The following is a 25,774-nucleotide window of genomic DNA, read 5'->3' on the forward strand; positions in this document are numbered from 1 at the left end:
ACATTTACAAGCAAAGACCTTTCCTACTTTCACTTAGAAAAAAAGGGTTCATCTTCCAACTACAGCCCAAAATCATCCTCTGCCAATTCGAAATCCACACTGTGGTAGTGTTCTATGAACAACCTGCCTACTCGCAACTCTACCATGCACTATGTTGTGAAAAATCATCTCAATTGAGATGTCACAAGTGTTGTGAAAGCTATGATTTGGCATGGTATAAGTGATGTCATATGCAAGGACATAACCAGTGATTGAGAAGGAGCAAGTTATAGTTAATGTAGTATGGTGAGTTAGGTGATAATACTGTATATGGAGGTGCATGACTTTTTAATTTGAAAGTGGTGTGTTAAGTTAACTTCTAAGTATAGGTAACACTGTGTACATAGATGGGCGACTTATAGTAAAAAGAAAGTGGTGTGTAAATTCTAAATTTAAGTGTTAACTATACCTTTAGAATTTCTCACGCTTATGTAGTTTAAGTATAATTTATAGGGAAAGAATAAATAAAGTTTTCCGAGCTATAACCTATTTCTAACCTTTGGTTTTTCTCATGGACTTTCATTGGTTTTTATGTTTTAATGAAAGTATTTTTCAAATCGTAGTATTGAGGGTTTACCGACTTGCAAAATGGGACTGCGAGTTGCAGATAGGAAGGGGTGTTCCCCTTCCTATTTGCGAGCCGCAGTGCGATGTAAGTTTGCTTTGTGACCGCGAACACGGTCGCAAAGCAATCGCAGTTACCAGCAGTGTCACACTGGTGCCAACCCATTCGCAAATCCCCTGTGTGAATGGCCTTGAAAACATTTTTTCAGAGCAGGCAGTGGTCCTGTGGACCACTGCCTTCTCTGAAAAAATGAAACTGACACGTTTCATTTTTTCGTTTGTAATGCATCTCGTTTTCCTTTAAGGAAAACGGGCTGCATTACAAAAAAAAAACTGCTTTATTTAAAAGCAGTCACAGACGTGGCGGTCTGCTGTCTTCAGCAGGCCACCATCCCTGTGAGTGCTGCGACTCACAAGGGGGTCGCAAATTGCGACCCACCTCATTAATATTAATGAGGTGGGCCTTTGGGACCCCCCTGCGACTCGCAGATGGTGTCAGGGACACTATACTGCATCCGGCATTGCGACTCGCAATTTGAGAGTCGCAATGCCGGATTTTCCTACATCTGGCCCGTAGTGCTGTAGAATCACATGCATCCACCCATCTATCCAGATGTCTTTTAATTTTGCAGATGTTTTCTCTCAAATGTTTATCCGTAATCTTTCCTGCACACGGTCATCTTTTTGGATCTCTGTGCTTCATCTATGTCCTCAACCTGCATGCAGAAAACAGTCCAACAATGGAGCCGATGCCTATGCGCAGTACAAGCAATACATGGTGTCACAGTACCTCTCAACTTGAAAAAACTTATTCAAAGAAAAACAACTTGCTCGCATTCAGGCCCAACACTAGATGGCAGGATTATGCACAGCATGTAAATTTATAGTAATACATGTCACAAACCATCTGTGGGTCCTGTTTTATAGGTCAGTGCCTTGGTGTGACACCTTAAAAATTAAGTAATCAATAATAGTGTTTTTTTCTTTTCTTTCTCAAAAGGTTGCTGTTGTTTACCTCTTTTTTGACTCACACGGAGATGTCCTCACCAAGGTAAGAGGATAGAGAATGTACGCTTCAGATGTCTTGCCCAGTGACTTGCACTTTTTCCAGCAGTCTAGGGATTTTTAGGGTTTTTGACATCAGTCTACATTTTTCAGATGCTAATGTTTAAATGTACGAAATTGTCATATTAACATACTACCACAGTGTTTCCCAAACTATGGGTCGCAACACACTGGTGGGTCACAAACTGACTTTTAGTGTGTCGTAAAAGTCCAAGCAGTAAGTGAAGAAGGAGTTATATCCTATATTTATCTTTTGCAGCGCTTCAAAGACAGAAATCAAAAGTTAGGCTGTTTCTTCTGATAATTTGCTGATTATTTTTTTAGATTGGCATTGGTGTTTAGAAACTCACGTTGCATTCAAAGAAAGAAAAGTAAAGTCAATTATGTGACAGTGTTGCTGGGGTACAGAAAGTGTGAAAGGATTTTCTGTAACATACAAGAAATACTTATAAGTGAATTGTAGGCATTCAGCAATTATGAAGGCAAACATGAAGCAATTTTTTTGTAATTCTGAAGTGTGATGGAAACACAGATTAGAATTGGGTCAGAACAAATCAAGACACTTTACTTAGTGATGCACAAATGATAAATATTCACTAAAACTCAATTTCCAAACATTAATGTGCAATATAGTTTACAAGAGTAAAACTGTCTGTGCAAACGTAGTGGCCATTTCAGTGGAATATGTTCTGTCTGTAAATGACAGTGCTCTAACACGTGATGCTTTAGTTCATTAAAAAACTGCCCACCTCACGTCCATTAAAGGGAGGTGGGTTAGATTAAGTTTGTCGTTCTAAAAATTGCGATGTGGCTCTAGACAGTTTGAGAAGCACTATTCCACAAGAAGAGTACTTCCTGGTCCATCTAGTTTACCCATTTCTCTGTATGTTGTAGCAATTTAGATGTGCCCTATTTTCACCTGCATTGCTCTCATATGGTAGGTGTAGCCATTGTAAATTTTAGCAACTATATTAACCTCACTTACTGGAGGTTAGCTGTGACATCTATGCTTGGTTTGCAGATCATATGTTTGAATCCTGGCAGGCTGGAGTCCGCTCTTTATTGTCCTGGCAATAACTGGCACAGAGAGGTGTAGTGACCTATGCAGAGTAGAAGGAATTTCTGAACCTAGGGTGGCTCCAGACCATAAACTCACCTATATATTTTGGCAGTGAAATAGTGGGAGTAGCACGCCAGGCTACGGTGCTCCTCAGATCAGAAATGCGTTGATAAAACGGAATGCCAGTAACATTTTATTTCCATAAAGTGATGTAGTGAGCCTTGGAGTAGAGGAAGGATCTTGGTAACCCTAGGGAGAGGCCCTGTATCTGTGAACCTGGAAGACGTCTTGCTGCAAGCAGTTAGTCAGTGGCTGAATCAGGTCAAAGATAAGGTTATCAGTTTGCAGTGAACATGAACTGTTGAAACCACTGGGGTGCTAGGATAAGTATTGGCACTTAATGTTTCTATATAGGAAGAATATACCTGAAAAGTGTAAATATTATTGTACTTCACACAGTGGAATGCAGTTTACTGAGGCACGTGTCTTACAGTTTACTTAGTACATAGGGTTGTAAAGGGTAATAGAGTCTGTCCGACCCCGGGTGCCCCACAGCTCCATGCTAACATGGGTATTATGGGACAGGCGGTTTGTTGAGCTTGCTGGCGTGTTTAGGGGAATTAGGTTGGGGTGTTCACTACTAGCATATTTACTAATGAATGTCCTTTTAATTTTTATTGGTATGCATTGGTATGATAGATCAGCTCTGATGCTGACATTCTAGGTCCACAAGATGTAACTGGTGTTTTATTAATGCCTGACTGGAGGGGTTCTAAGTTAGTTATATTAGGTAGTGATAGCGCGTCAGAGCCTTGATAAGTAAATTTACAAGGAGACACGCCTAGGTCGACGAACCTTTGGACCACGTTCGGGGACATCCCAGTACGAGATGTCTTTTTTGCATTACAAATCAATAGACCAATAGCACAATCAATATTCACAGTAACGAATCAACAAGTTCATCAATAACGTTTAATAAGAATGAATAAGTCGAACACACCATGACCTTTCAGTCACGAATAACCACAACAACTTAGTTAAGTGTTAGGATATTTATTTCCCTATTGGTTACAGTCTAATGTCATCTCTGTTAATCTCAATAGCAATAAACCTCATTAGAACTCTTCTAATTAGCAATTTAGAACACAATTAATCAAAGCATAGAGAATATTAATTCAGTATTTAGACACGTCATTAATATGAAGCAACTTAGGAAAGTCTCAGTAATACATGATTCAACAAAGCGTGAACTCAGTCATTTGTCTATTTGCATGAGATAATTGTGAACGCCTTAACTAACCTAAAATTAGCATTAGCATGTTGGGTTTCATGCAAACATTTTAGAAACACAAATTTAGAAAACATCTAAACTATGGCCTCTATCAAAATAGCAGTTGGTACCTAGAAAGGAAAGGCAAACAGACAATTTAAATTTTGCATCAGATAGTTACCAATCCAACAGATCAGCCAACAGCGCCAGTCTTCGTCCTCAGGACATCAGTAAATTCACCATCAGCAGAGATAGGACGGGGCAAAGTCTCAATATAGCATAGCTACGGACTGAACTCTCTTCCCTCATATGGAGGAGAAGTTAGCATCAAGCAAAGAATGGGCAAAGGATGGTTCAAAGTATCAGGAGAAGCAAAAGAGTGAAAAGTCTCTGTGAAGTAAGTGAAGTCTAAAAGTCTCTGCGCCTCTCTCTCTCTCTCTCTCTCTCTCTCTCGGAAGGAAAAAGGACTCTGTTAAATCAAAACCACCTAATTAGCCCATAACTCCCTATTGGATAATAATTGGTGCATCATTATCTCTGTCCAATAATTCTTCACTCAATTTGCCAGAATTTTCCACAAACCACAGTTCTCATGTCGCGGATTGGTTCATGTTATTGACGCCTTCATCGGTTGGAATGTCAGGTAGAAAGAGTTACAGTTTAAGATCCAGTCAGTGTCTCTATTGTTTTCTCTTACTACAGCTAACCTTGCATCTGTTACAAATTACACTGTTGCATTCAGCAAGAACGTCTCCTTGAGCAAGTCGGTTCTCATGAGAAAGAATCTACTACGGCTACATACACATAACTTTTGGAAAAGTACAGCTTCATGTCCTTCAGGAAAACAGAACATTGCACATTAGAAAAATGCAGTTTAATACGAGACCAGGCATCTAGGCCCACACCCTCGCTAAGCTAAGGCCTATCAATTAATAAGCAACTTCTTACTACATAACTCTAATTATGATCTGCTGATACAAATTCAAAACATTATTGCATAAAATTCAGAATTAACAAGCTTTCATTAGTTTTTGTATACATTGGTAGCCACTCCCCGTCAGCACATTGCAAATGTGTGCATTATTTTCTATGTTAACACATTTTCTATGCAGCTTCATCACACAAGATATTGCAAGCTTTTCATGTTAATATTGCTTTTGAAAGACACACTCCAACGGTAGCACCAGAAAAGAAGAATGGGGAGAGGTTGAGCGACTGGAGCGTAGGGTAATTGGAAGCTGAAGGCATTGGATTTCATTTGGAGTGGCATTGACTGGTATGGTATATGAATCATGACTTGCAATGTAAGGGTGCTTATGTCATATATGAAAAGGAGAATTGGCTTGTATTTAAAAAGAGCTGGCACTCATATAGCGTGTTTGCAAGATAACTCCTGAATGAAATTCCATAAGAGGTGGAGTAGCCGTTACTACCATTCTGCTTGGTCAACCTATGAAAGAGGGATGGGTACATAGGTGGAACAGTGACACCATTGGCCGGGTCATATGTAAACAAGCGTTGGCAAAGCCAGGATGTCTCTTCTGTTTGACTTGTTGTCTTTACCAATGCTTTTTTGCCGATGCTGTGCAGCAGCGACCAAAAATAAAAGAAAATTACATGAAAAAAAGTTGCAATGATCTTCATGACACTGAAAACTGCTGTGTCACTTCATAGGTGCATGAATGCATCACCACGCATGCATGCACCTATTGAATGACGTAGGCACCATCTTTTATTTTGTACTTATAAATCCAAGACAACAGATATTTTTTTCATAGAAGAGTGGTCTAACAGCAAGTCGTTTTTTATATGCAGCTTCACAAGGGGTGGGGGAGCAATGGATGACCAGGTATGGGGAAGCAACAGGAAGTGGGCAGGAGGAGCAGTGGATGTGCCTTAGGCCCAGTGACGGGCCCATTTAAAAAAAAAATAAGCTGGAGTGAGATGAAGAGGAAGCAACATGGAACGCATGGGGTGGGGCGAATATTGAACAGGGTAAGCAGCAAACAAGAGAGAAAGCAAGTGGGGAACAATGGAGCAATGCAGAAAGGGCACAGCTCACAAGAGAGAGCAGAAAACACATTCAGTCTCATTAAGGGCCAGATGTAGCAAAGGGTTTTCCCCATTCTGTGTCAATGGGAAAATGTGTTTGTACATATGTCCCTAAGTGCGTAAACAGAAAGAAAAAAGTAGTCCCCTAAATGTGAGCAGTGGAAGGATACAAGTCTTCAAGTCAAATGTATGCTAAAGAAGCTATTCTTCACGGGAAGGACAAACACAAGAAGAGGAAGGAGCGACATTGAGTAAGAAACAAGTAAATGATAGTGTGAAGAAAAGCAATCAGTGGAAGCAATGGGCTTCTAAAAAGAAAGCAAAGACACATACAGATTACACCTGATGTCATAATATGAGAGGAAATTGAGTAATATGCATATGGATTACGACAGAAAGGACATGGAGTGGTGGCACGAATACACTGAGTACTTCTCTGAACCTCTTATACTGTAGATCCAGTTTCTGCTTGTCTTGGTTAAAGGGTGGCACATGGTTTGCACTGGATAGTAATGAAGAGGAGATGTGCTCTCCAGAAAAAATACTTTTGCTACCATTGACTCTGGTACAGTCAAAACGCAAGCTAGTGCTTATGCTGACATCCATCTGGGTAGAGATTTATTCTTACCCTACAAAACACCTTACCACGTAAATACTTCACCTTCCAACTTTGGCACAAAGACCAGTAGTAGGAAACTAAACGCAAAAAGAACAAGTGATGGATGGAATGCTGAACAATGTCAAACATTCACCCCCAGTACAGAGATCCCTCATCAGCCAGGCTAGCTTGAATCCAGTGGCATGGGAAGCACGGGAACCACGTCTGGGCAAAAGAACGATGGATTAAACCCAGATCTGTGACTGGGGGTGAGTGTTTGCATTGTTCAGCACTCCGTCCATCATCCTTTTGTTTTGCCGTAGGAAACTAAACACCATACATCTGCACAGCATTAATTTTTTTGTTTCAGATAATTTACTGGCAAATGAAAGGATCCCATGTATTTGCAATTATCTCATAACATCTCATAAGTATAATATAGGCACAATTAACAATTTGCAGGTACATGAAAATACCACATTTGTTTGAAAGACCCTATAGTAACCTGAGCTTTTTTTTAGCCAATATGTTTGAAAACGTGTTCTGTGAAATGCACAAAGTTCCCCATTTATTTTAGTATATTTGTGGAGTACTCACTACCAACCCCAGAACCTAGACAGAAAAATCTCCAAATTGGTGAAGTAATGAAATTGGTAAATATTTTTGGCCTAGTTTGAATCATGACTCTGTAATTTAAAAAATACCTTTCAAAATGTATTAAGAACGATGAGTATAGTTATTTTAAAAAATGAGGAAATAGTAGTTTAAAAAAAAAAGAAAGTTGTAGTCTGTTTATTCTGCCTACCCAGTCTTTGCCAGGAGGATCTAGAGAGACAAGATGGAGGAAATCAGGAAACCGAAAGTTAAGCAGGTTTGGAGTCAAGATACAGATTAGAAGTGGCTAAGATTTATTTGGAGAAGCAAAAGAAACTAACTGGAAGCACAAATGTAGAAATCACACATGACAAGTAGGGGGGCGAGAAGGACTATTGTACAGAGGACAGAGGGGGGTGAAAGGAAGAGGTGGGTTGTTAGGGACTTTCCCTCCAAATAGGGAAATGGGAGAAAAATGGGATGAGCAGGAGAAATATGATAAAAAGAAATAATAAATTAGAGGAGTTTGAGGGGGAACAAAATAGGAGACAATCAAGTCTAGAGATTGGGGGAGATATGAGCAGGCATTTTGTGGGGCTTTCCCCACCAACCCCCAACAAAATAGTAAAAAAGGAGAGGAATAAGGATTTCTGTTATCCACTGTGGAAAATGGAAGCAGCTTTCATTTTGAAAGAGTTCAAAGAACTAAGGAAATATCCTTAATTTAAAAAAAAGAATATGGACGCAGTTTACATGGAAGTTTTTTTAGAATGGGTATGCATAAAACAGCTTTGTTTCTAGATTACATATAAATAGAAGAGCACTTTGCTTATGTCTATCACTTCATCCCTGCTGTTCAAATACCACTTGGCTGATTCAGTTTCATAGAGATAATGTGAATTAGAATTTGAAAATAGCTCCACTTCAGGGCATTGGGCCTGATTTTTTTTCCAAATAAGTCATTCTTGCATGTGCAAAAAACTAGTTGTGGGTAGCTTTGACGGCCTAGTAATAAGTATGATAATGGTCATGGCAATTGCTGTATATTGTCTAGAAATATTACAGAAAACCATAGGGATGTACGAAATTGTGTGCTCACAAAATGACATTGAAAATGATGGAAAATAATACTCTGTACCAAGATATTGTTTGTTGATATATTTTTTTACCCAAGCGCACACATCACATTAATACGTCTGGTGAAATACTGACAAGAGACTGGTTTGCACACACAAATAATAATTCTCCAAGACATTTTCTGTGCAAACCAGTTTCCTGTTGGTATATCTCAAGATTTTTTTGTCATGCGAGGTAAAAAAGGTTATACAAACTCATACAGTGCAAATTTTCTAGGAAGTTTGTTTGACTCTGAATTCAGGAATTTTGTGAATTTCACTAGCATAATTAAAATATTGCTCAGGCCTAGTAACCATGTATGTGCATGGTGCCAGTTACAGAGGGAGGACTTAGGGGATATTTATACTCCGTTTGCGCCGAATTTGCGTCGTTTTTTTCTATGCAAATTCGACGCAAAACTAACTCCATATTTATACTTTGGCGTTAGACGCGTCTAGCGCCAAAGTTCATGGAGTTAGCGTATTTTTTTTGCGTGAACACCTTCCTTGTGTTAATGATATGCAAGGTAGGCGTTCCCGTCTTAAAAAATGACTCCGATGCATATGCGTCGTATTTATACTCCCGGGCAAAAATGACGCCTGGGAGTGGGCGGGTCTAAAAAACCCGCATTAGCGCCGGATTTTAACGCCTGGGTCAGGGCAGGCGTTAAGGGACCTGTGGGCTCAGAATGAGCCCAGAGGTGCCCTCCCCTGCCCCCAGGGACACCCCCTGCCACCCTTGCCCACCCCAGGAGGACACCCAAGGATGGAGGGACCCACCCCAGGGACATTAAGGTAAGTTCAGGTAAGTATTTTTTTTGTAAAAAAATTGTGGCATGGGGGGCCTGATTTGTGCCCCCCTACATGCCACTATGCCCAATGACCATGCCCAGGGGACATATGTACCCTGGGCATGGCCATTGGGCAAGGGGGCATGACTCCTGTCTTTGCTAAGACAGGAGTCATTTCAATGGGGGTTGGGCGTCGTAGAAAAATGGCGCAAATCGGGTTGAGGTGATTTTTTTGCCTCAGCCTGACTTGCACCATTTTTGGACGCCCATACTCCATTTTTCCCCTACGCCGGCGCTGCCTGGTGTACGTCGTTTTTTTTCACGCACACCAGGCAGCGCCGGCGGCTAACGCCGGCTAACGTCATTGAATAAATACGGCGCCCGCATGGCGCTTCAGAATGGCGTTAGCCGGAGCTAATTTTTTTGACGCATAACTGCGTTAGCGCAGTTTTGCGTCAAAAAGTATAAATATGGCCCTTAGGGTCTTCCTTTTCTATCTGTTCAGTTGTATACATCCTATTTTGAAGTTTAAATGACAGCTTTGTGGTGAAATATATACCTACCTAATATTTAGTGGTACAGATCAGGCTTCTCTGCTAAACTCTCTACTATCCAGGTTTGTTTAAATTGGGGGGTTTCTTCAAATATCTATTACCTTAACCGGACATTGGTTGGGGAAGGAATTGCCAAGAGATGGAAGGTTATGGAGCCACTTATTCATATGTCTTGGTTGTCTAACTCTGTGTAGGAAAATGAGCCTGTTGGCCAGAAAGTGCAAAGACAGTTTCAATGCATTATGAATGTACTCACTTTTGATTTAGGCACGCTGTCTCCTTTGGATGTTTTGGTTGAATTTTCTATGTCACCATTAGCAAGTGCCTGTAGGCTCCAAGAAAAATGGTGTACAAAGGGTGGAGCCATATAAGGCTTTTTGAGTGGCCAAAATTTGTTATCAATGGAGACAGCTTGGCCTCTACTGAATGCTGGGGATGCTGACAATATAAAATAGAGGAAATCAATGTTGAGACGAGGTACAATACCTACTTACTCAACATTAAGGGCTGTGTCGACATTGCGGGCAAGGAGACTAATGACATTGAAAAGTTCATCAGTGTCGGGGCCCTCTTATGCTGTGGACAAGAAAACAGCAGAGTGGCTTTCGAGGGAGAAAGTGTGCAGGCTTTCTTCTGACTCAGCCTGAGTACTCCAGTGCTTACTCACTTTCCAGACTGGCTTCTCCCATCATCACACCCATTAGACCTGTCACACGTAGTTGGTGTTCTCCCAAACATATTACCTTTTCCCCTCCTATTTTGCCAAATTTGTTTTTGTTGGCCTTAGGACCCTGTGTACTTTACTTCTGCTAACCAGTGATAAAATGCTTGTGCTCACTCTCTAAAACATGGTAAAATTGGTTTAGACCTAATTGATCATTTGAATGAAGGTCCTAGTAAAGTGGTATACCATATACCCAGTGCCTGTATATGCCAATGCCATTAGTGGGCCTGCAGCACTAATTGTGCCACCCACTTAAGTAGCCCCTTTAAACGTCTCAGGCCTGACATTGCTGCCTGTGTTCAGTTTTAAACTGCCAATTCGCCCTGGCAAAATAAACCCATTACCAGGCCTAAAACTGCCTTTTTAATACACATATGTCACCCCGAGGTAGGCCGTGTGAGGTAGGCCGTGTGCAGTGTATTTAAAACATTGAATATGTAGTTTTAAGTTTTACGTTGTCCCGGTAGTGAGGTGTAACACTCAAAAATTCATTTTTCACCTCTGTGAGGCCTACCTGTCCCATAGAATAACATTGGGTTACCTTATTATATTTACTAAGTGATAACTTTTGTTTGGGAGCATGTAGAAATGTCATGCTTGGTGTCTAATGGACTAGTACTGTAAAACCATCTTTAATGTTAAAATCAAATTTTAAGTCACAATTCTAAAAAATATCACCTTTAGAAAGTTGGCATTTTGTTGTTCTACCCATTTGGTCCCTGCAGCCAGTTTCCTTGGTCACATGACTAGGTGTAGTTGGCAGTTGGCCTTGGTGTATTCCCCCCAGATTGTTGCACAAAAGGGGGACACGATGTTGGCAGGTTGGGTCATACTGACAGGATGGGAGTTGCAGAGCTGTGCACAGCCCCATTTGCACTTCAAGGAAACTGTGTCAGCCCACACACAATTTCACACTAGCCTTTTCTGCCCCCAGACATCCTGAGACAAAGGCAAGGAGGAACGAAATTCCAGTATACCTCTCCTCTAGAAATGTCTTCCACTTCAAGGCTAAGCAGGTATACAATTAGGGCCTCAGACCAGCTCTTCATTTAACTTCTGGACCTGAGGGGGACTCTCAGAGGACTGCCCTGCTGTCTGTGGCCTACTGCCTGCTGCTCCAGAGGACTGCCAGGCTGCTTGAGACCTACTTTTCTGCTTGAACCCATGACTACTAGAGTGACTCCAAGAGCTAGTCGGTTGGCCTCATGATCAGAGCCTCTGGGAAGGAAAATGCTCCAACCATCTTGAACTTGCACCTTGACCCTTTCTGAGTGAGTCCTTATGCTCCAAGTGTTGCCCATATTCTCCTGGACCCTTTGAAGTGGTGATAAAAGTGCCCAGATAGCCCAAATGCAAAATGTGGGACTTGGTAAATATTCAGGCAAAATGTGCCCTAATAAACCGAGAGGAGCTGGGATCTACCTGCTCGCCCATCCACCCAAGTTGCATCGCGAGTCAGTCTGACTTGATGGTAGTTCCTGCTACATTCTTCTCTGCTGTTGCAAATGCTGTGTAGTGGCTCCTTGCCGAAGGAATATCTGGCCTTGTGGAGCACTCATTGGCTACAGCCTGAAGCTTTGTCCAGCTAAGACTTTAGCAGAGATCATAAGCAAAGGTATAGATGGTATCCAGTCAAGTCATCAGTGCTGCAGTCGATGCATCCCTTCTAGCAGCCTAGGGACGCTATCATGGCTTATGTAGTTCACCTTGGCTTAGAATCTGGGAACTCAAACCTGAAGTAATTTTTAATCTTCCGTTTTCAGGTTGCACTTTGTTTGGATCACTTGCGGATTAGCTATCTTGCACTAAAACATAACTAGACACTCTGCAAGAGGTCAGATTTGAAAAGAGAAAGGAATACAGAAAACATTCCTTTGGACCCCACGACCACTGATATTACCCTAAGCGGGTACAATTGCTTCACTGACATCAACAGCAGAGGCGTCAATCCAGAGGCAGAGGAGGTCACCAACACTCTGCCCCACCCACTATTCCTGCTACCAGTGGCAAACCATAAGTTCCCACTTCCCCCTCTTCAGTTACCCGCTCCAGTGGGGGGAAGCATTACATCTTACCTCTAAGAGGAGAAAACCGAAACCCGCGACTGGGTTGAGCAAAATGGACACTGTCTTAGATTCAAGTATTCTCCACCAGCAATTCCACCAAAGAAGTCATCCCCTTTTCATCAGGAACAACTTCAGCAAGAAGTCTCCATCCTTTCACGAAATCAGACTGTGGAAAAGATTCCAATTACTCATAGATGAATGGAAATTTATTCCCATTATTTTCTGATGAAGAAGGCACCAATGAAAGCGTTCAGAACTATTCGAATTCAGAATAAAGGTAACAAGTGGATTCACAAAAAACAGGTCAGAATGTTGGCTCACCATTAGATCTACCTCCAACTACATTTCTGGGATTTGCTGTGTTCTGTAGATCTGCAAGAAACCAAAAAAATAGCACATTCTTGAGGTTTACATTCGGAAGTGGCCATTACCAATACAAAGTCCTTCATTTCAGTCTCAAGCCTGAACCCGGGACCTTTTCAAAATGCATGGCGATAATTGCAGCACATCTCAGGAGGTTGAAGATATTCTTGTACCCCTGTCTAGATGATTGGCTAATCAAAGCTTCAACATATCAGCCAGCATGCCAAACATTACCAGATTGCTGTTGGCAACGTTAACAGACTGGGACTGCATGAAAATCATACAACATCCATTTCCATCCCAGTGCAATCCCTTAATTCCATGGAGCAGTATGGATACCGTAAAGACAAAAGTGTTTTCTTTCGAAGAGAGACATTTATCTGTCCTTTAGAAATGTTGCAACCTGAAGAAACAGCCCATCCAACAGTGAGGCAAATATAATGTTTTCTAGTATCAGTGGCATCCTGCTTCTTCCTGGTAACAAATGGACGTCTGATTATGATAACTTTGCTGCAGTGTCTGGAGAATCATTTAGACCAACTCTCAGGAAAATGGGAAGACAAAGTGACCCTAATAACACATGCAAAGCAAGCATACAGCTGGAGGAGTTTCCCAGAGCATTTGTTCAAGGGAATGAGTTTTTATGAAGACATCCCAACACAGACAATAGTAACAGAGGTGCTCCTATTGGGTTATCGTGCTCACATGGATCACCTTCAGATGTAAGGCTCTTGATCTCTGAAGGCACACACATATCACATCAAACTCCTGGAATTGAGAGTGGTACATCTAGCTCTGTAGGTTTTCCTTCCATATCCCTCCTTATCCAGACAGACAATACAGCAATCATGCATTATCTGAGTAGGGAGGGACAAGATCCAAAGTGCTGTCCCTGGAAATGTAAAAAATATGGAAATGGCTAGTGTCCAGGTATTGCTAAAATCATGACTGTCTATCTGCCAGGCATCTAGAATGTTTAGGCAGACACTCTCAGTAGGACCATTCAAGAGAACCACATATGGGTATTAAACTGTGTTGTGTTACAAGGCATCATTTGTGATTGGGGAGTGCCCTTAAATAGACCTCTTTGCAAATGGAAAAAGCAAGAAAAAGCCAAACATTCCCTCAAGGTTTTACCGGCCAGACACATTGGAGAATGCCCTATTTCTCAATCAGTCAGGCAGATTTCCCATTGCTTATTCCTCCATTACCCTAATTGCCATCAGTGATCATCAATCAAACTCACTCGAAGGCCTGAATGATTCTTATCGCCCCGGAACGGTGCTATCAGTAGTGGTTCACAGATCGTCTCCACCTCTTAGAATGGCCACTCAGGAGGCTGCTATGCAAACTCAAACTTCTGCACCAGTTCAGATGGCCAAATATTGCATCTCAACCTTCAATCCTTGAACTTGGCAACTTGGCTCCTGAACTCATACGATATGTCCATCAGAATCTTCCTCAACAGTGCATGGGCATGTTCAGAGAAGCCAGAAGACCATCTACAAGAGCGTCCTAATCTTTTAAATGAAATGGATTCTGCTTCTTGTGTGCTCAGAACAATTTTGGTGTTTCACCTGAAAAGAAGAAGCAGTGCTTCCATATCTATTTTATTTGGCTAAAGGGAAGCTGCAATTTTCCTCTATTAAAGTTCATCATGCCACTTTCACAGCCTACAGAAAACACTCTTCACAAATGCTCTTTATAAAACATCCTGTAGGTATGGATTTCCTTGCAGGCATTAAGAAATTTGTATTCTCCCATCCAGAGACCTTCGCCTCTGTGTGAATTGAGTATTGTCCTTTTACATCTCATAAACCCTCCTTTAGAGCCTCAAAATATGGCTTCACATTTGCCTACAAATAGCTACATAAAAAAGCTTCCTTCCAAGTGGATATAGCCTCTGTAGGCAGGGTTAGTGAAATTTAGCCACTTAGTTCTCACAAACGTTACACAGTTTTTCACAGTAACAGGGTAGTGATGAGAACATATCCCAAATTCCTCCCTAAAAGTTTACTGGACTTTCATGTCAATCAGAGTATAACTTTACCTAACTTTTTCCCAGAATCACTCTTGTCCAGAGAGTTTCCTCCACATTTTCGATGTGAGAAGGGTGTTAAAGTTCGATCAAGCTAAAACTAAGGACTTGAGAAAGTCCAACCAATTGTTTTCAAGCTTTGGTCCACTGCAGACACGGTTTGTCCCATCCAAACAATCCTTATCTAGATAGATAGTCTTTTGCACACAAAACCTTACTTGGAAAGCCACAGACAATGCAACCACAAGTAAAGCGGCTACTGCTACAATTCTAAGACATATTCCAATCTGTAGAACCTGCAAGTCAGCATCCTGGAGATCTGTTCACACCTTTACATGACATTATTGTCTTGATTCATTCAGATTCTAGGGCAATTGCCCAAATAGGGCAGACCTTTTTGAGAAACCTCTTTGCTGAGTTTGTATACCTTTTATGTCTTCTATCTCAGCTTAGGGGGTGAGCTAACCATTCTATTCAGTGCTTATGGTCATCAGTGGAGATCCCCAGAAACAAATGGCTTCTTACCTGTAATTCTAAATTCATACCATGTGTTGGCTGCAGATACAGGTGCTATGCACACTCTTGTTATCTAGTGTTAAGCTCAAACTTTACAACTTGTTTTTCTTGAAGAGTCTTTTGTTGCTGACGTGGCGCCAGGACTCCTCCTCTTTGAGTGAACGTGCATGATCAACAACTCCATCTTCAGATTGTTTCTTTCCGCCATCTGGTTAGGACGGATAGTGAGGAGCTCCATGTACCTTTGTAGCCTTTACATCTTCTTGATGTGGGCAGACACGGACCCATTTTCTATGACCCGTTTCTCACTTGATTCATCGACTGTTCTGTTTTTCCTAATGAATTCCACAACTTCATCGACCGAGGCAGACGCCTCGTGTCTACCCTTTCTTCCAAGTCAATGAAAATGCTTTGCTCCAGGTGATGGAAGTGAAGAAGGCGAGACTTTTCTGAAAGTTCCCACAGTGTGGATCAAAATACACCTATTCTGACTAACTCAATGTCTGAAACCTCTGCTCGTCTCTGGAGTACAATGAACAGGATTGCACAACCAGCAACCTGGTTAAGAACAAAAAGACCCTTCACTCCCAACGTCTAGTGCAAGATGGAGGGAGAGGCCGAATTCTCCACAGAAGAGCAATAGGTCGGCACTGGCAGAGAGTAGGAGGAAAAGGAAGGCGAACCCATCTTGTGCAGTCTGCACTATGCTGCTTCCGACAATTCCGAGCATCCCGAAAATGAGGATGAAGATGAGCCATCACCTTCAAACAGAACTCCCTCAGGAGCCTACGCCTAAGGGATCAATATGAAGACCACTCCAATGACCGTGAGTACCAGGGTCATCAGCCCCTTGTATACTTAAAATCCATAACCCCAACACCATTAAACCACTGTCTTGGTGCACCACAGCCCACGTGCTTTGGTTGACACTGAGAGTGTGCCTCTGAGCTAAGATAGGACAATGAGCCTATCAGTCCTAAATGGGGCTCCAGGCCACAAGGGCGAACAAGGAGGGGACAAACAACCCTCAAGGCCACAGCACCTATGGGTGCCGACAAAGCCATAGACTCTTGTGCAACCCTCAACACTGTCGAAACCATCAGCGCGCCGCAGCCCCTTGTGAGAGCCAAACAGGCACAAGCCATTGACTCCAGGGGAGCAATTGGCACCAACCCAACTGCTGGCGTAGAAAAAGCCATAGACATCAAAGACAATGACATCAAAGTCAATGCTCTTCTGGCAATACAGGCATACATGCACAAGTCACAGGTGGAAGAAGTTTCTACCAAACAGAAAACCAAAAACTGCTGTATACCCTGATTTGGAGGAGAATATCTTTGAAAACCTTTGTCCACTACGGTCTAGCTCAGAACATGGACCCTTGTACCTCCACAGTACATCAGCTGGTGTGCTATTTATTACACTTACAAAAATCACATATAACACACACTTCCGTAAGACAGCATCTTGCTGCTATTACAGCATACTTGAAAAACAGAAAACAACAGTCCCTTTTCCATATAAGAGTCTATAAAGCTTTTATGAAAGGGTTCAAAAGAGTAATTTCTCCAAGAGGACCTACCCGTCCCATCAAAGAATTTAAATGTTGTACTCACCAGGCTAATGTCAACTCCTTTCAATGCATTACTTTCCGGTCCATTACAGTTTTTGTCATGGAAGGTTGCTTTCCATGTAGCTATCACTTTACTTAGAAGGGCTATTGGAATATGTGCTCTCTCAGTAGAAGGACCTCACATTCAAGTGTTACCTGAAAAGGTACCACTTAAGTAAACCCAAAGTTTCTTCCTAAAGTAATTTTACCTTTTCACCTTAATCAGATAGTTGATCTACTAGTCTCCTTTTCAAAGCCAGAGATAGTTACAGAAAGAGTACTTCATACACTTGATGACATGATAGTGTTAGTGTAGTGTATTGAGAAGACTAAACCATTTAGGAAAACACAACAGTTGTTTCTTGATATTACGAACCCTGGAAATGAAAACGCAATTTCCAAAGCCAGCATTGCTAGATGGATAGTCAAATGCATACAGATATGTAATGTCAAATCCAAGAGAGTATTACCAGTAGTTTTACGAGCACATCCTACTAGGAAAAAGTGCTTCAATGGCTTTTCTAGGTAACATTCATGTAGCCGACATTTGCAAGGCAGCAACATGGATGAATCCACATTTGTTTATTGAACACTATTGTGTGGATGTGCAAGCAAGACAACAAGCTTTCCGAAAATGAGGATGAAGATGAGCCAGAATTAAGAACAATTATTGCAGACATCTGCACCATCAAGTGCCTAGAGTCACAACAAAAGGGGAATTGTTTTACAGTCTATGCATAGCATGTGTATCTGCAGCCAACGCATGCTACGCATGGAGTATGTTACCCTGTAAGCATCTACTCATAGTATGTAGGGCTGCAGATTCACATGAGCCGTCGCCAGCAGGCATTCTTTGGTGTCAGATTTTATGTATAATACAGTGTATTTTGTTATGTATATATATTTAGGGCTTATAGATATAATACTTGCTCATTTCTGTATCTTTACTAGCTGTGTCCTCACTGGCCACAATGGTGGGAAGAAATAAACAATCTAACAATGGAGCTGTTCATCATACACATACCCTCGAAGAGATAGAGTCTCAACGCCATGTCAGCCACAAAAGAATCTACAAGAATAAGAAGTTGTAGTGTCTAATCCCAACAGTAGATGACAGGAGTGTGCATAACATGTGAATTTGCAACACTACACCCTAAGAGTAGATGCTTACAGGGTTAGTAACATACTCCTTCTACTTCAGGGGAATCCGTATTGAAATCATAAGCAACCCTGATGGAATGTATAAAATTCTGTGAAACCTTTCCTGTTACCTGCTGCTTCGGAATGAACGAAGACATCTGCCACCTGCAGGGCATGATGGGTCACTGGAGGCCAGTATGACCTTAATGGTGCAATGTTCTGTTGCTGCAGCCCATTCAGTAACATTGCCCGTTTCTTTTCCGATCACTCACTTAAAAAGAAAACAAAAAGGGTTTGTGAAGGATGTTTTAAAAATGTTGCTTTACATTCATTTCATGACCTTTTTAGTGCTTGTTCTGATTTCTTTCATCTCGTAAAGTAAATTAATGGAACTGGCAGTATAGCCTGTTTTTAGGCTGCTAAATTAGAATTTACATATATTTTCTGGTGAAGTTACTACACAATGTAACTTTGGAAAAAGGGCTCTGGGATGCCCGCAAGTGGGCCGGGCTATTCATGGAGATTCCCCTGAAGGAGAACTAGGATCATAGGTCAGAAAAGAGAACCTTTCCACAAGGGTTTTTCAAAATGACAAAAGCTAATTTGAAGATGCCTCTCTTGTTTGGCTAAATAGGCAATGGTGGTTGAATAGGAATGTTAAATAGAAACTTTACTGCCTAGGAATAAAGTGGAGGGAGTACTTAGTACCCACTACATTGAGGCCATAATCGAAGAGTCACATAGGGGTAGAATTGCAAAGGGAGTCAGCCTGTTCGATAATTTGTTGAGTAGCAGTGGTAGTGTTCCTTTGCTACCTTTAATGGAGGTAGCCAACCGCTCTGAGGGAGAAGCCTCTTACAATCTGAAGCATGAAAATGAGATCTAACCAGTGTTCCCATCCTTCCCACTACTGATCCATCTAATAACCGATCTTTTGGAGCCTGGGATACAAGTAGGAAATAAGAATGCAATGCTTGTGATATATTAATACAACTTCAATTGGGGCATATGAAGTGATCTAGAACTTTCTATAAAAATTCATGTGCTATAGAAGGTGAAATGATCTGTTATAAAATGATTGTGGTTATATGATATCTTTTTATTGGCCAGTGTATTGTTTGAAACAAAGAAAAAGATTGTTGAGCAGATGTATGATGTATCCTCTCCTTGTAGTGGTCTTTGCACCATCATTTGAAGGTGAAGTATTTATTTGGTAAAGTGGTTTGTAAATGGATCAATTTATTGGTTGAAAACAGACTCATTCTACCAGAAAGTACCTTGAGGTGATTCACTTTGCTGAGCCGCACAATACAAATTCATACATTTGTCAGAGGTTTAGCAATTGCCTTAATAGTGTTGTGCATGCCCTGCTGCTGTCATTCTTTAAGTAACTGTAGGGCGCCACCAGGGTATCCTAAAAGTAATGAAAATACACACAAAATGAACATGATGTTCCCAAGATAAGTGACACCGAAGCAGTCTTCTACCAAGTTGAGTCCCACCAATTTCTCACAGCTTCTTACTATAAATGGGTTCTTCTGAAGACCACCCAGTTTAATTAGTGTCTTGATTTTGTCATCTACATATATTTACTCATGGAAGATGAGATATGCATGGAGAACTGAGCCTTTTATCCCTCTTGATCAGTAATAAATTCTGATGTTATGGCTTCTCCCCTTTTCATAATTCTAACAGATTATTTGTGTCTTTTATTAGTCTCATTCCAAACTTCAGAAGGAAAGTCTGCAGCAAGTGAACAATGGAATGAAAGGTACAAATACTTTCTTTTGTTTTTATGTTCCCAAGTATTGAAACTTGTTTGCTAAGGGAATTTTTGCTGTAATATAAGTAACATCAAGAACATGTTTACTTAATCCTTCCTTAGACCACTGTATTAGATCAAACTTACCATCACAAATACATAACATCTGAGGAAGATTCACCATGAGAGAAGTAGCAGAAGATATAAGAGATGAGATGGGATAAGTGAGATCATAAAAAGAAAGGAAAATGTCATGGCACATGGATCTCAGTACCATATGATGATAGACTTGTTCTATCAAAAACACTCAAGGAGATCTGCTGTATATATACAAAATAAAATGGAGAGTTGAGTTTTTTTAGAGAATTCGAGATCCCAAGGCCGTAGCATTCTCTTACATGGGCATAGTATAAAATGAGGGACACCAGAGCTGAATCTTAAGTTAAACATATCAGACATAGGGCCTGATTTAGATCTTGGGGAAGGGGTTACTCTGTCACAAACGTGACGGTTATTCTGTCCAACATAATACAATTTCCATAGGATATAATGGAATCATAATATGGTGGACGGGATATCCATCACATTTATGTCAGAGTAACCCCGTCTGTCTAGATCTACATTTAGCCTATAGTGTCTTCTTTACTACCATCACACAGCTACTCTAGAGAATGGGAACTAACCATATGTTTTCTTATCCAGCATACTCAATAAGAGTAGTCATCCATTGGAAATTACAGCGCAGGGATATCCTCCCAGGTGAGCTGTGTGCCATACAAATACACATCACATAACATAAGAGCAGCACCGGGATATCCTCCCGGGTGAGCTGTGCTCTACACAACTACACATAACGTAACATAACAGAACATACAAGAGAGTGAAACTAAGCTTTTTTCCAACATTTTTCTCTTACATTCCTTATAGTCTGGAGTTCATAATAAGAGAGGCAGCACCCCAAGTAAACAGAAATTAAATATTTTGTCTAAAAAATATCTCCAAGGCCTTTAATAACGTAACAATGGAGAGCCCCCCATATAGAGAATTAAAACAACAAAAGCCATTCATAGTCGACTTAGCATTTCTAAAAGTAAAATGTCAACGAGGTTTCCAACTTAAGTTACTTTTAAAGAGAAACTCCTAATATTTATAGAGTTCAACAACAGTTACATTTCTATGTACAAGTTAGCAATTAAAATAGGCTCTTGTTTTCCAAAAACAACAATTTGAGTTTTTTGGAGTATTTGCAGCCAATCTAATACTCTTGCAATAAGTATGCAATGACACAGACTGCTCTTTCAGCACCACTGGAGCGTGAGTCACCAGTGCTTGGCAAGGGTGATGGTGCTGAGTGCACCGGGCCTGTTCTGAAATAGAGGGATCAGGTCTGTGGTGTAAATCACCTGAGCAAGATGCTTATAAGGCCTACTTGCAGGAAAGACACCAGAACTAATCACATTTGCTGATCAGCTTTATTTTAAGTTGCCCTATTATCATTCTTGCCTAGCCATTTCTAAAATATATCCTCTTTCCTAAGTGGAAAATATGGGTCGGGCATGTATTATTGAGGGAACTAGACTTAACTGTGTCATGATTTTCAATGCCTCCTCTAAATAGATCAGATTCAACTTGGTGAAATACAGCAAAGAGAACTCGAGTCTCGCAGAATTAGGTTCAGTTTTGTGTTTAAAGAGCCGAATAATGAATGGCAAAGTGCCCAAGACTGAGTGACCTGCTGTCCGGCGCACTCTGCTCCTAGAGGTCCCTGTCCCCGGCTTCATTGTTGTGTAAAAAACTGCAGCACCATACACTGCTCATAGAGGTCCCTGTCACCTGTCAATTAACTAAATTTGAAAGGGTGGAGTACTACGACCAACTGGTGGATATCAAAGTGTGACACCAGTGCTCATTGTTAAACTGCTGCACTGTTAACTTGTAGCATGCTATCAGCAACACTCCGATCCACACAAAAATAAAGAACGTAAAGAGGTTCATGGAGTTTGACAGTAGTCCTGGGTGTTCAAGGGGGAAGTACCACAGGCTTCTACAAGAGGACCCTGTAGAGCGAGAATCCAGCCCTCCGTGTTCCATGCAGTTGTCTGCCGGTTTCCTAGTGCTAAGTTAAGCCTGCCTCGTTAAGCATGCGCAGATGTAAAATGCTGCAGAACAACAAGCTACTAGCAATCTCTGAGGAATGCCAGTAACACTAGGGGTAGGAGGATGTGTGCAACTGCCAGGGCTGCTGACTTTGGAGCTGGGGAACCAGCTTTAAGTCTCAGCGTCAGCTCAACATCCCATTGCTCTGGGCAAATCACTTGATCTCCACGTGTCCACAAAATGAATGTTTCTTGTTTAATACTGTAGCTGGTGCTCACGTTAAGTACTCCAATACCTTTGGGTCGAGTTTGTGCTATATAAATTGAAAAACATAAAATAAAAAAGAAAATGAAGTTCAGCATGTGATGGGGGCAGAACAAAATAGCACAAGCGGCCCTGAAGGAAAGGAGGGTGGAAACGTAGCAGGGGTAACACCAAAGAGGAAGGGAAGGAGAACAGTGGGAGATGGCAACACAACAGACAAGGCAAGGTGGGTGGTAGGTGCAGAGCTACACAAGAGAGCCTGCCGAATACGAGGCACTCTGGTCGAGTGCTTCAACGCAAACAAAAAAGTAGCACCTAAAAAAATTAGTAGAGGAGGGTTATAGGTAATGCATCCATTCTCCAGGGGCATGGATGAAGACAGGAACAGGAGGGACGCCTAAAGCAGCAAACCACTAATAAGTAAAGAAATGAGAGTGAGAATGGCGCCAACCAATGGTAATTAAAGGGTGGGCGCTATGCCCACTATAAGCTAAGAATACACCTCGAAGGGACAGCGCATGCGCTGTCTAGCCGAGACCTAAAAACAACTAAATATCCAGCCATCTAAATTAGGTAGCCAGACATATAGCCAAATCTCCACAGCCCTTACTACGTCAGGCCGTAGGAGAAGTTTAACCACGGCAGAGACAGAGTAGTCCCCTCCATTGTCAAACTTTGGTCTGCCAGCATTTAAATCTGGCGGGCGGACCATAGTCTTGGTGAGAAGGGAGCTCCGTCACCATTGCTGCAGAGTTCCCTCTCTGCCAAGAAACAAATCAGGCCCATAGGGTTTCAGTGACTTATGTAGCAGGCCTTCTGGTTTTACCGATCATAGGGTATTGTTGAAAGTGAGAGATAGAAATAAATTAGTATTGTTCTAACACAGGAGGGAAAAATACAAATTTATTTCTGAATATAATTACATACCACTTTCACTGAAAATACTTTTTTGCAAAGATTTTAGGGTTCTCTCCCACACTGATTGGATGTCCTATGGTATCCAAAAAAAAGGTCGGTTGACCGGACATTAAGGTTCCAATGCAAAACATTTTAAATGCTCTAAATAGTCAAGAATTGGTTATTTCCAAACTAACCACAATGGGCACCTAAAGCACAATTTTTGTAAAGACAAGATACAAAAGATGAAGCCAGCCACTCTGACAGACGAAGCTTGGTCCAACTAGGCAGAGGCTTTATGGTACAACAAAATCAATCCTATTAGTGGACAGAACACTGACCTGATTCTAGTACTTATCAAAAGCACATAATAAAAGTGCCATCACACAAGCAATAATGCTGTTATTGTTGCTTCTTCAGATGCATATAGTTTTCCAACTTTTCCCCTATGTTGCTAAAACCTATGAGAAAATCTGACATTGACTCACTGCTAAATGGTTTGTGTAGTTATTTCTTAATCATGTTTTTTAAGAAGCGATCACTGTCTCCGATTTCTTTCATTTTGTTTATATAAGAATTTGTCTGGTGCAACTCTCATCCCCAATCTCGGAACCTGCCTTCCCAAAGAATTCTTGTGCCTCCTACTGCCTCCCGTAAAGCTGCCTTCGGGCGGAGTTACTACATCGGTGCCAATGAAGGAGATGGGGACTTACTTGCATCCTATTTGCCTGAACCCGGGTGTGATCCCAGAGAAGAGGTGGAACCAAAGTGCTGTAAGCGAGGTGGGTTAGTACACGTTGATATACAATATGTCATATTAGTTACTTGTAGTACATCTAAATAGATAAGGGCCTGATTTAGAGCTGGGCAGAGTACCCTCTATGCTAAACCCTTGGTCCACCCACCTGTTTTACAGACAGGCAGACCATCAGTATCAGTTGAGACAGCCCAACGGAGTATGAGCCATCAGAATATAGGCAATTTGCCCCCCCCCAACGACTTAGAGTGGGCGGTTAAATGGGCAGTTTTCACTGTCCATCACCGGGTAGTTCCTGGTGAAAATGAAAAATGAAAACATTTAAATGACTGCCCACACCATGGGAGTTTACTCCCATGGTGTGGGTTTCGTTAGTTTTTGATTTTTTTCAAAAACAAACTCCTGATTTCAGTTTGTTTTTGAAAAACCAAACATGTTAAAAGTTTGACAAATGTCCGTCAGTTTGATTGTGCTGCACATAACACTTGTACCACATTGGCAGGAATCCCTGTGACAAGGATTCCAGACCATGACTAGAGATGTCCGCGAAGCCGGCCGACATCTCTAAATGCAGAGGACGGGTACTCTGTCAAGGCGATGGAATACATTACTCTGTTGCTGTGACGGAGTACAGACCATACTCTAAATTAGGCCCTAAGTGTTTTTTTGGAATTAGAGCAACTTAAGCTGACTCAAAATCATGAAAAGAAATGTTATTGAGAAAGAACGTACTTAAAGAAATGGAAGTTACTGGTATGCAAAATAGTGTTTTGCTTTCCTTCTCTTATGTTATGACCGAGCTGACAAAACTTCTCTGGAATGCACTTCTTAGTTTAAAGAATACATTTATTGTTATTATTACTTCACCACCCCCCTCACACCCCCCAAAGGTGCCACAACTCCCTCCCCACCCCGACCCCGAACATGCACATATACACACCCCTCCCCACCCCGAACATGCACATATACACACCCTTACACGCACACACCCCCAACATGCACATATACACACCCCTACACGCACACATACAACCCGACAACACATACCCGCACACATTCGAACAGACGTGCACACCGTCCGACCTGCACTCATTTCCCATACACACACACTCCCATGCACGCACACAAAACCCCCCCACCCCCTTCCCTAACGGACGATCAACTTACCTTGTCCGTTGATCCTCCGGGAGGGGACGGGATCCATGGGGGCAGCTCTGCCACCAGAACACCGTCACCAGAACACCGCCACACCGAATCATGGGACGTGGTGTTCTGTTGACGTGGCGGTTGAGCAACCTCCACTTTCCTGCCGTCCGCCAGTATGGCTGCTGGCGGCTTTCCGTACGAAAAAGGACGGCGGGCTGCCAGCAGTCATAATACGCCTAATTGTGAAAAGACCGCCGAGGTCGTAATGACCCCCATAATGTCTAATGCCACGTTAAAGCCAATAGGCAGCTAAACTGGATACAGAATGTAATGTCTAATGCCACGTTTAAGCCAATAGGCAGCTAAACTGAATACAACATGTAATGTGCTACTAGTGAACATTGAGCAACTAATATGCGCAGTGGTGAAACACAAAGTCATTGGTCAAACACAATAAATGGCATAACATCTCCACCCTATGACCAATGCATTTTGTTTACATACCTCTTATTTCATACAAAAAAACAAAAACAACAACAACAAAAAAAAACATTATAAGCAAATCAGATTTGAATGATAAAAGCAATCACTGTAAAGCAATGGAAGTGCATTAACATATTGATCTCATAACCTTTCACATCAGATACATCTACAATGAAAAGACTGAAGCTTATATACTCTGATTGGGAT

General features: G+C 41.6%; 1 protein-coding gene and 1 long non-coding RNA gene across 3 annotated transcripts in view; one reads left to right on the forward strand and one right to left on the reverse strand.

Moving 5' to 3' along the window:
- Positions 1 to 25,774, forward strand: part of AGBL3 (AGBL carboxypeptidase 3) — a 480,467-nt gene that overhangs the window by 348,802 nt on the left and 105,891 nt on the right. For both annotated transcript variants that reach the window (XM_069227938.1, XM_069227936.1), the window contains exons 16-18: positions 1,604 to 1,654; positions 19,878 to 19,932; positions 23,757 to 23,963. In XM_069227938.1, coding sequence (XP_069084039.1) covers positions 1,604 to 1,654; positions 19,878 to 19,932; positions 23,757 to 23,963 — 313 coding nt within the window. The remainder of the gene's footprint in view (positions 1 to 1,603; positions 1,655 to 19,877; positions 19,933 to 23,756; positions 23,964 to 25,774) is intronic.
- LOC138287490 (uncharacterized) overlaps positions 18,328 to 25,774 on the reverse strand; it is a 153,345-nt gene continuing 145,898 nt past the window's right edge. Inside the window, exon 3 of the long non-coding RNA XR_011202224.1 lies at positions 18,328 to 18,432. This is a non-coding gene — a long non-coding RNA (uncharacterized lncRNA). The remainder of the gene's footprint in view (positions 18,433 to 25,774) is intronic.

The sequence above is a fragment of the Pleurodeles waltl genome, chromosome 4_1 (assembly GCF_031143425.1).
Source record: "Pleurodeles waltl isolate 20211129_DDA chromosome 4_1, aPleWal1.hap1.20221129, whole genome shotgun sequence".
Classification (NCBI taxonomy): Eukaryota; Metazoa; Chordata; class Amphibia; order Caudata; family Salamandridae; genus Pleurodeles; species Pleurodeles waltl.